Here is a 12,688-nt window from a genome sequence, read left to right on the forward strand (position 1 = left end):
TCCTCAAAGAACATATGTAAATTGGTTTAAATTTGTTGCAAAAGCATTCCAAATTTGAAACAATCAAGCAAAGCCAGTTAATTCACTTACTTAAAATGCAAACACCCACGGTAAACAAATGATGAGACACTCATGAATGGTTTGATTTATACAATAAAATGGAAGGAAAATGAAAAAAATTATTTTTCTGGAATAAAATAAGATAAGAGAATTAAATTGTCTTTCTATATTATTTTTAATATTTGATTGGTGAAAATAATTTTAGAGTAATACAAAGATAAAAACATCCTTTATTATAATTTATAAATTTTAATTTAAAATATTTAATTTTTTTGATAAGTGAATAAAAATTTTATTAAAATTTTAATATGATTATTTAATTTTATTTTATTTTTCTCTATTTTCACTTTGTGAAATATTAAAATTTTAATATGATTATTTATTTTATTCTCTATTTTCATACTAAACTATTTATAATTTATAATTTAAACTCTAATATAATTCTTTTATTTTATTAATATTTTAGAGAGGGAAAGAGAGAGGCCGATGAGGTGGGATGGGAATGAAAAAGAGGAAAATGGAGGCTTTTATAAGTTAGGGTTAGGTTTTAACATATTTGGGATAGCAATTTCACAAAATTATCAAGGGTATTTTCTAAAATTTTTCAGCTTATTCCTTGATTCATAGAAAAACTATTACCGAGGGGGTCAATAATAGTCATTCGGATCTCTCTAAAAATGATAATTTCATGAAATGATCGTTCCGTGAACCAAATACAAATAAAAATGGAAGAGAGCACTCAAGACTTAGAAAGGAATGGAATTGCGATTTCCTCCTACCAAACATTAAAGATGGCAGCTCATAGTAACAACATCACAAACACATGCAGTGCACAATCATCATTAACAGCCCGCCCCTATTTCTCTCTCTCTCCCCCTTCCATCCTTCCCTTTCTTTCCCTTCCGTCTTTCTCACCTTGATGAATCGTTTTTCCACCACCCAACATATAAACTACCTAATGTCGTTGAGTGGTCTTGCTCAAATTTTGAAGACCAAATTATTGGGTGAAAACATCTCACTTGAGAATAATACTCAATCAACTCATATGCTCGTGCACTAAGAGGAAAGCAAAAGTGAAAAACACACATAAAAATTTATGATTCGGGTTAGGTGTAGTTTTTATAAGATCATCAAATTTACATGGTTTTGGTAGATGGGAAGAGAAAAAACGAAATAGAAAAGAAGAGGTGGGTCGACTCCGCCTTAGCCCAACCACTAACAAGCTTTCCGCCTAACAGATTTGGATCAAACCCAATAACAATTGGGATATTTCCTAACCCATTGTTTTATCTATTTAATTTCAGATTTTTATGTAATTACATTAGAAAGAAGGGAAAGAATAAAAAATAAAATAATTAATTGAATAAATTTGGATAACAAACAGTCATTATTTCTAACCTCTTTATTAATTTAGCCTTTTCACCTAATTCGTTAACGAATATAGTTTTCCTAATTACAATTATTAGTAACAAGAAATGATCATTAATTTCAACGATAAATTTATTAATTCAGTTAAACTTAACACTTTTACCATCATTATTGAATTGATTACTTTATGTGTAGTTTTTCACTTCTTTAATTTTTTTTAATTAACAATTAAGTGTAAAGTGTGAATTGTATTAACACAGTTCGGTTGAATAAATATTTTAATAAGTTTATTAATTAACTTATAATTCAGAATTTAAATGATGTGAACCTATCATTTATGATTAATGTCATGAGAATAAAAAAATTAATATTTAAACTAAACATCTATGATTTTTATTTGTATAATTGAGTTAGTCTTGATATTGCATACATTTCTTAACTAAAATTTGGGTGAATCTACGTGAACTTTTTATTTAATAATATCCACTTATAAGTCAACAAAAAATGTGTTACTTAAATCTAATTTCAATATGATTTCAATTTAATAATATTAATTAATAATAATAAAAAAAAAACTTGTCACGGCAACATGCAACTTACCTGAGCTTTGCCTCTTACTTCCATTCCACTCTTAAGTCCAATCACAAAAACATTTCATCTTACTTCTTAACATTCATTCAAGGGCATTTTTGAAAATTGTACTATCTAGCTATTTACAATTAGAGATGTTCATAGTCAAGGTAACTTGATACATTGAAAATCTAAGCTCGAATTGGAGCTCCATCTTCCATCTATTTTATATTGATCATTAAAATAATTATTTTTTTAATTTAATATTTAAATTATGATTAAATGTTTGAGCATTTTTTTCAATTAAAAATCAAACGTTTCATTTATAACAATAAAGAACTAAACGTTTTTCATTCTTTATAATTAAAGGTTAAGTTGACGGGTAAATGGAGGATGTATCACACACAACAAAAAATCATGTGAGCTGTTGACATGGTGTGTTAGAAAATGTTGCTGCCACATTTTATGGAACAAATGTTGTTTTTTTTTTAAAATTAAAAATCTTACTTTTTCATTTTCTTTTCAAATCCCACATCCTTCCCATCAAAATATACCAACTTCTTTTAAAGGAAAAAATGATTAAAGAATAACAAATTCCATCATGAAGCAACCAACTTCAGGCACAGATCAGATTATGGAAACACACTGAAAATCAAAGGAAGCGTAGAAAATTGTAGAAAAGCGGCAAAAACTTTAGCCTAAGAAGTGATCAAGAAAGCGGATTCAGAGGGGGACAATATATCAAATGCATACCTGAGATATATTACAAAGAGAAATAGTAAAGGAAATTTGGATAACGACTGATCGAGATACTAATTGAAAAGTTCATCGAATGCGTCCCACAAGAAGAAGAAGGAGAAAAAGACCCCTAAAAAGCGTAGAAGACGAGCAAAAGAGTTAGAAATAAGAAAGAAGCGTTAGAGGTGGAAGCCTGATTTGCAATATGGCGCGAAGCTTTTTTGACAATCGCGTGATTGTTACATGCTCTCTTGTCTTATACGTGCTATGCACGTGTTCTTATTTCATTTTAAATCTCTTATTGCTTGCTATTTTCCTTTGGCTGTTAGCCTCGGTAGATGTAATGGCCATGTGGCCTATTTCTTTGTTTTTGGGTAATGCATCGGGCAGGTTGTATGGGTCCACTTATAAAACCATTTTTGTTGTGATTTTTTAAAACCAGCTGTTTATTGAACCGTTGTGAATATGAATGAAAAGTTTCCAGTTTTTTCCCTGAGGTCTCCTTCTTCAGTTTGTTTTGGCTTTTACTCACCATTGTTGATGTTCAAGATTTATTTTTTTTAAAGTTAACAGAGCTGAAGAGAGTGATGGATAAAAAATAACACCAACAACAAGAAAGAAGAAAAAGGAAGAGGAGGAGATAACACCAAAAAATGTTATTAATGTCATGTTAACAAAAATAGTGTTATATGTCATGTTTTAAAATATAATTGTTACACATTATATTGAAAATTTAATTATTACACTATGTTAAAAAACATAATTATTATACGTTATATCGAAAAATATAATTGTTACAGAAAATTTAGTTATTTTACATTATGTTGAAAAATATTGTTATTATATATTATGTTGAAAAATTTAATTTTTACATTTCATGATGAAAAAGTCGTTACGCATCACGTCATAATTTAAACCGTTTTAATTTGATAGAAAAGATTTTTTTGACAAAACTATCTTTCCGTATTTTATACAACAAGTAAATGTTCACATCATACGTGTATCTAACACACTTCAAACACTTTTCACTTTAACCTTTAATAGTAAAATATCGAAAATATTTTACCCTTGATTATTACAATTAAAAATTTAACTCTAAATTGATAAAAATTCAAAGATTTTAATCCCAAATCAAAAATTTAATCTTATTTTTTATATATTACTATTTTAAAAGTAAAAAGAAATAAAAATAAAAAAATATAATATTATTTTCAAGTTCAGTCGAGCTCAAACCTCAGAGTTTATAGATTCGAGTCGGGCGAACACACTTACATTCACAAGCTGTAGAGATAATAAATAATAATGAATTTTTGAATGTTTCCTTTTTGAAATAATAATAAAGGATCTGGTTAAAGGCGATATTTATAAGCATTTATTAAGGATAATTAAAATATTATTTTTATTAAATTAAAAAAACACATTAATTATAAATGCATGACCTTTTTTTTAAGTCGTCCATACAACGATCTCTCTCGCCTGAATACATCGGGAGCAGGCAAACCACAAGGCAACAATCCCACAACTCAAATCTTACCAAGCTTTCTCGCCATCACCAACAAAAAGCTAACATCTTTGTGCGCCAACTCATTTCCCCCTTTAAAAGGGTTCATTTGGGGGATGTGACTCAGTTGACGTTCGCCGACCAGAATGAATGCGTAGTAATTAAAAAGTGTGGTAGCATGCATGGAGGAAAGAACGCGCACGGGCGGACGCGGATATTTAATTATTCACGGGGAAAGGAAGAGAAGAGAGAGCACATGCCTTTGAAAAGTCAAAGAGTTTGTGAACAGATAAACAGTAATTGCCGCAGTTTGTTGCAGTCAACTCCTCTCATTGAACAACAATATGTTTACACTCTTCACCTGCGTTGCCTTTGGAAGTCGGAAGTATGCCCCTAGTCAGCTGCTGCCCTCCGCAACTTTGCATTTAAAAAATTGTGGAGTTGACTTTTTTCCTTACCTAAGTTGCAACACCCAATTAGAAAAACAGAAGCTGACTTTCTCGTGGGTCAAATGGGATGGGCATACTAAATAAAAAATCACATAAGATAAGATCGATCAAGATTAGCTGTTTTCTCTGTTTCTTTTCTTTTTTCCCCTGGTAAAGAGGGAGGTCTGATAAACTTGAATTTTCACCTACACTATGGTAGCCGTACCCCACATGAATTAAGTTATGAGCTAAACCATTGCCCACAGCCCTTGATTCCTTCCAACAACGAGAAAACATGGAAATAAGAGCACCAAAATCAATCAAACTTGGGTCCATACAACTTGCAAAGAGTCACTTTCCAACAGCGCGAAGTGTAGCCAAGATCATGAACAAAAGAATAGCCGCTGGTTCCACATGAAGAGCGGACCTATCAATATAAGTGCTTTGCATGTAGACAGGGCAAGTAATCCATAGCGTTAGCACCCAAAATCCAAATGCTCTCGAACCAACACTTCCCTCTCTTGTGTGAAGATGATTCAACATTCTCTCGTGCAGCTTTAACTATTTATGATGAATTAATTATGACATGAAATAGAATCAACTGTAAAGTCTAAATTCAAAAGTTTTCATGCATGTTGTTATCTTTGGTTATGAAAAGACCAATGAGATATGGAAGTGTAGTGCATTATTATCATTTGTTGATGAAAGTTCATCAATTACTTATTTACTAATTATGCATGTGATGAAAAGGCACATTGCCAAAATACTAAATTTTCTAAAGTCATGTTGATCACTTAGGTAAAACTTAGGTGAATAAAAATCCTATTGTTTTTAGGCGTGAGATTACATTTGCCAAATGTATGATATACACAGATTACGAAGCTGTATCGGTACTTTGGACAGGCTATCCAGCTGGAGTCCAATTAGTTCAACCAAAGGGACAGTCAACCTAAAGCCATTGCTTAAACCATGGATACACTTTTCTTAGCCCTCAAGGACAGATGAACCCACTGAATCAGAGGACAAGAAACCTAATTAAGTAGGGGGACCAAGCCACGAAGCCGAGCCAATAAATATTGAAAGCTGTAAATTATAGCATAGCATGGCGCTGTCATTACCTGTAGAATTTAATTTGGAGTTTGTCCTGTCCCCTTTGCCATGCAAGGTTAATATATATAGAGCTTTAAATTTTCACTCCAGAAAAAGAAAGGAAAACGCCCTTTATTCCTCTGTTGCTTTTCACATGCAGCTTATTTAATTTTGTACAGCGGTCGTACAGCTTTATATCATTATGCATTTTCTTCAAAAAAAATAAAAACTAAATACAAATTTTTGAGAGAAATGTGAGCTAGCATGGTGTGACCTAACGTCCAAACCAACAGCATTCACCTTTCACCAGCCGCATGTATTTAATGGTTTTTGACTAAGGCTTGGTTTACGTGTAGATTGTGAATTTAAATTAAAAAGAAAAGGAGCATTAACGAGTGCTTAGGATATTGTCGGTTAACATTTTTGCATGGATAGGAATTGCACTTGCTCAGACTGAGATCCAAAAATTCTTAATCCAAGTTAACGGGCGACTGATCTAAACATTTAACATTAACAATTAATCAGAGTGATTAGTTAAGATGTTAATTTATATTAAAGGTATTTTGTTAACATTTCTGGTTCCACTGGATCGCCAAAGTTCCTGACCATTACGGCTCAGTTCCCGGTATGGCAGGGCAGAACGATGGTCGGCTCGATCGACCAACACCTTGTGTTTACTGAAATTTGCAACCTTACGATTTTCAGCAACCCATTAATTTGTAGAGCCACTGTCAAACTCTTCCTTGGACGATATACGGCCTGCACAAGAAAGCAATCGAGGTAAGATATAGGTCCAGAGCAGGCAGCTCTAAAATTTGCCATATATCGCCAATCAATGGTTTAGATGGTTTATTTGATTCTGCTTTCTCAAGTGATTGACAAACTCATGGTAGCTCCCAATTACTTCGAAGCAGACCAGTTCCAACCACAGCATCCGTATCTACTCTCCGCTTCTTAATTCGATGGGCAAAACAGTTATGGAGAAAAGCCACTCAACACGATAAGTTAACAGCCAGCTGAAACATTTTACACCAACACTACAATAACGTAAGCTCATTTTATGTTTTCACAATACACACAATAAGAACTTCTAAATACCACATAACTACTTCTGTAACAAACCCGTCCTTTTCATTTAAGTTGTCAACCACCCTTCTTTTTTTTTCCATTGAAAGCCATCAGTCTTGAGCTGATCTTTAAAGGTATAAAGGCAGTACAAATTTATGGTCATCGTCAGAGTGTCAGATCTATTATCTATGCATTGTCCAGTTTTTAATTACTACTATGGCTCTTTGTTTATAGACCATAATTTATGGTGGCTCTTACTATTTTTCATTTTTCTTTTCTTCCCTTACGGCCCTTCGCCCTCGTTTTTCATTCTTCCATTGAAGCAACCGGAACAGAACTTCTGTTACAGAAGCAAGTCGCTAGATTAAACCCATTACAGAGTCAAATGGAAGAAAAAAAGTGGAAAAAAATGAAAAAGGAAGAAAAAATGCAAAACTGAAGGCTGTTAAATGTAAATGAGAATGAGGACATCACTCCTTAAACTAATTATTAAAGAATGGAAATCATACATATTACGGATTCCAGCTAAATTTACTGTTAGACCTTGCAAAAAGATGCAAAAGCAAAAACAGATACACTAGTAGGATCCCATGAATTCAACGGTAAGATCGAAGAATTGCTCCACAAAAAGTACATATAATTGCTCTCCAAGATTTCCAATAAAAAGGCACATAGCAAAACCTTGTAGAAGTTTTCATATCAGCTACACTAGCTCCCCCACCGCACCGCGAGCAAAACCCCGCCGCCGGTTTACTTCTGCTCACTTTCCTTGTCTGATCAACGAGAAAGCAGAAACATACCATGATTTTTGCTTCTTTTTTCTAGCTTTTCAGACGGATATTTTCTGGAGTGCTGATTTGCTAGACAGCTAGCCGAGGCTGCGAATCTCGGTGTCTTATGAATATTGGTTAGAAGGACTCTAGTAGTTTGTTGTTGAGAGAAAAGGTTAAAGGCAGTCATATATATATATGTGCATGAGAGGGAGGTTTAAAAGCCGAGCAACTTGAGGTTGCCATCTCTTCGGAGTCTGACCATTTCATTCACGAAGAATGGGGGGAGAGTAAGTCCATGTTTAAGTGTCAAACGATAGCCATGTGGGTTTCCGACACCTGTAGAGTAGCTGGCTCTATGCCGTACACGTAGAGAGAAGGACACGATTGGGAGAAGTGGTTGCAATTACTGGGGCCAGCAAAAGTCCAGCCGGTTTGGTTGAATTGGCAACGGGTGTTGTCTCTGTTGATTTAATGTAAGTGTTTGTTGCAAAGGTATTTAAGCATGCGAAGAAAAAGTTTGGAAAATTAGTCTTAGCAGCTTAGTGGCATATGCTGTGTTTCCGGGTTGTGACCAGATTCAGCCAAACATTACATGCATTAAATTATCGTAAGCGATTAGATTAATTTTTTAATTTTTATTTTAAAAAATAAGAATTTTTTTATTAAGACATAAAGATTTACCTTTTTTAATATGTACATAAGAAACTTCCTCTCAAAATTAAAATATACAATTTTTACATACCAAATTTTTAATCCTTCAAAAAAAAAATTTAACCAACTCAAAAGATATTACATATTTTTCCTCTCATTTGTTTTACTTTAGTTAAGTATATGATCTTGTTTGGATAGCAAATTCATTATTATATGTTTTCCATTCAAAGAATTTCCATCTAATTTAAAAGATTAAAAGATAGTATATCAAAAATAAATATATTTGTTATTAATAAATATGTGAATGTCTATTATATTATGACTCAAGAAGTACAGATTAAGTCAAACAGCCTAAAAGGTAAGATACGAGAAATGTCATATGATTTGAACTTTTAGATAGAATTAGATTAGGACTATGATTCAAAGGATTGTTAGCCTATAAATAGACACTTTTACTTCATTTGTAGATATATACTTGAATAAGATCTTCTTACTTCCTTTAAATACTTTATCTTATATTTCTCTTATAGTTGTTCTTTTAAGATTTATTTCATAGCACGTTATCAGCACGATCCTCTTTGATCTCTTAAGTTTTGGAATTATTATTTTTTCATCATCTTCAAGCTTCAAAAGGATTTCAATTATTCGGTTTTGATTTATAGTTTTAGCAAATCAGGTAAGTGTTCCTATTATTTTGTTTTCATCATCTCCGAGCTTTAAAAGGATTTCAATGATTGGTCTTTAATTTTTGGTTGTAACAAATCAAGTAAGTGACTTGATATTTCTTTAATATTTTCATTCTCTAAAAATCAACCTTGACATGAATTTTGATATCATATAGTATAAATTATATTCTGTCCTTTGATTGGAAAGTGAATTTACTATTATATAGTTATTAATGAAAAATCATAATGTTTATTCTCTGAAATGAATGTGACAAACGAGCTACAAATAAAAAATTATAAATTTATCCATTTCCTGAAGTGAATGCAATATCATTTAATAATTATGGTCATGGTCATGAATCTATCTATTCTCTGAAGTGAATGTCACATCATTTAATAATTATGATCATGGATATGGAAGAGGTTGTTATAATAATTTACACTATCACTATTTTAATTCTAAAATAATTTTACCACCAGAAGTGGATGGATAATTTTACCATAAGAATCTAAGGATAATTTTGCTACCAAAAGTGGATGGATAATTTTATCACCAGAAGTGGATAAATGTTGCAACCCACTAACTTACCAGAAGTGAATAACCCATCGAAAAAATGAATGAATACTTTTAACCCACCAGAAGTGGATGAATAATGAAAAGATAAAAAAAAAAGAAAAAAAAGAGGAATATAGAAAACATATTATCATTGATGTGGCATGAAAGACTATTGGTTACGTACCTATTGTACATCTTGAATTGTATCAAGTATCACCGAAAACTATAACATCTTGTGATGATTTTAATCATGGCCAAGTTGATATAGCACATCAAGCTATTTATCCATCCTGAAAGAGGAATTGATTATATGATTGGTAACGAAAATATTCATGGTTGATTTTTTTGTCCTGTAAAAAGAATTGATCATTTAATTGGTAATGGGAATATCCAAGAATGAACTTAATAGTAATTGGTATATTTTAGTATTACTATATTATAAAGATACTTTAGTATGTTTTCATTATATTTAAATGATATGTTCTTATTATGTGTTTTAATTCTATATTTAATATTCTTTAATGACAACTTGCAAGTTTCTTATTATATATATCTTATTTTACTTAAAAAAAAATGGATATTCATATTGTTGGATCCAAGATCTATGATGTAAATATATTTCTAGCAGACATTGCTATAACACACACTATATTTAAAGACAAGAAATATTTTTCCTACTTGACAAAAAAAAAAAAAAAAGAGCCAAAGTCAATTCAATATCTAGTAGTACAAGATTAATTGAAGGCTCTTGAAAAGTTAATATTTTACTACCTTGAAGAATAAAGTAATAAAGGATATATTATTTTCTATTAAGTCTCAAAGAAGTTTATTAAGTTTTAAAGATATTCGTTTGAATAGATATTATATTGAGACAACAAATGAAAGAGACACTTAATACCTCTATATTACATCTATTATCTCAATTAGAAAGTGTGTGTTGAAAAAAAATTACTTGTTCTATTCTCATAATTAAACTACACAAATGTTAGAATAATTGAAACTCATAGTAAATCAGAAGTTTTCTAATGATATTAATGTTTGGCATGGTCGGTTTGACCATCCCAGATCAATAATGATGTAAAAAAAATGATTGAAAATTTATATGATCATTCATTGAAAAACCAGAAGATTTTTCAATCTAATGAATTATATGTGTTGCTTGCTCTGAAGGTAAATAAATTATAAGGCTATCACCAGCAAAAGTTGGGACTGAATTCTCTACGGTTTTGAATAATATTCAAGGTTATATGTGGATTCATACATCCATCATATGAACCATTCATATATTTTACGGTTTTAATTGATGCATTGACTAGATGGTCACATGTGTGCTTATTATCAACTTGCAATTTGGCATTTGCAACGATTCATTTGCAAGTACATTTTCCTAGTTATATAATTAAGATTATTTGTCTTGACAATACTAGTGAATTTACATCTTAAGCCTTTAATATTACATATTAGTTGGAATAATTATTGAACAGTCTGTTGCTTATGCTTATACACAAAATGGTCTAGTAGAATTATTTATTAAACACTTTCAACTGATTGCAAGGCCATTACTTATAAAATTCAAACTCTCAATGTCTACTTGGGGGCATGCCATTTTGGATGTAGCAGTATTTGTATGCATCAGGCCAAACAAGTTATTATAAATTCTCCTTCTACAATTGGTTTATTGTCAAGAATCAAATATTTTCCATTTAAGAGTTTTTGGATGTGTGGTATATGTTTTAATTGTTCCATCACAATGCACAGATGGGTCCTCAAAGGAGGTTATAAATATATATTGGATACGAATCTCCATTTGTAATTAAATATTTAGAATTATCAATAGGAGATTTATTCATGACAAAGTTTGTTAATTGTCATATTGATGAAACAAGTTTTCAAACATTAGGGGGAGAAAAATAAGCAGCTGTAAAAGAAAGAAAATTTTTTAGAATGAATTATCATTATCTAGTTTTGATATTCGCACAAATCAATATGAACTTGAAGTTCAAAAGATAATTATTTTGCAAAATATAATAAATCAGTTGCCAGACGTATTTACTGACCTAAAGGGAATAACTAAATCTTATATACCAGCTGCAAATGCTCCTATTAACATTAATGTCCCTGTAGGGCAAAGCACGACAGAAGCATGGAGATCAATCAGTTTCAAAGATAAAATCCTCGAAAAGAAAAAGAGCAAATATTTAAGATGGTTAGAAAGAGGAAGTAGAAACTCTAGAAGAGACCCTTGACATAATTGATAACCATTCCAGAAGAAATTCAAGTACCTGAAATTAGTGAAAATAAATATATCTCAATAAATTATGTCATGATGGGAAAAGATAAAACCGATAAATAAATGTCGATGATATTTTGTGCATAATATAGAGCTTAATAATATGAAAGAAAAACGAGGATTTTGAACTTATATTTATTGAAGAATGTAAACATAGAAATAATTGGCCAATGTGAAAAGATGCAATCTTAGTGGAATTAAATTTGATTACAAAATGTGAAGTTTTTGGACCTGTAGTCCGTACACCAAATGGTGTAAAACTAGTGAGATATAAATGAGTATTTGTGTAAAAACAAAATAAGAAAAATAAGATTATGAGATATAAAGTACGGCTTGTTGCACAAGGTTTTACCCAAAGATCTGGTATTAATTATTAAGAGATATATTCTCTGTGGTAGATATAATTACAATTCTATTTTAACTAGTCTAGCAATATATGAGAAGACTAAAATGTGTCTAATGAATGTAGCTACAGTCTATTTATATGACTCATTTGATATCAATATCTATGTGAAAACCCTGAAGGATTTAAGTTGCCTGAAGCACAAAATTTGAATTCTCGAGAAATTTATTCGATTAAATTAAATAAATCTTTATATCAATTAAAGCAATCTAGACACATGGTATAATCACCTTAGTGCATATTTGTTGAAAGAAAGCTATAGAAATAATCCTATATGCCCATGCATTTTATAAAAGGGTTTAGATATGAATTTATTATAATTGTTGTTTATGTTGATGACTTGAATATTATTGGAACTCTTGAAGAGTTATCAAAAGCCGTGGATTACTTAAAGAGAGAATTTGATATGAAAGACCTTGAAAAAATAAATTTTTGTTTGGGTTTTTAAATTGAACACTTGGCAGATGAAATTTTTGTCCATCAATCTAATTATATAGCAAAAGTGCTAAAATAATTTTATATGGAGAA

At 30.9% G+C, this 12,688-nt stretch overlaps 1 protein-coding gene across 1 annotated transcript; it reads right to left on the reverse strand.

The window, feature by feature from the left end:
* LOC108660583 lies at positions 6,282-7,869 on the reverse strand. The gene has a single exon (XM_018114741.1). It carries the CDS (start codon positions 7,623-7,625, stop codon positions 7,419-7,421), a length of 207 nt encoding a protein of 68 aa, XP_017970230.1. The 5' UTR covers positions 7,626-7,869; the 3' UTR covers positions 6,282-7,418.

Source organism: Theobroma cacao, chromosome 2 (assembly GCF_000208745.1).
Source record: "Theobroma cacao cultivar B97-61/B2 chromosome 2, Criollo_cocoa_genome_V2, whole genome shotgun sequence".
Classification (NCBI taxonomy): Eukaryota; Viridiplantae; Streptophyta; class Magnoliopsida; order Malvales; family Malvaceae; genus Theobroma; species Theobroma cacao.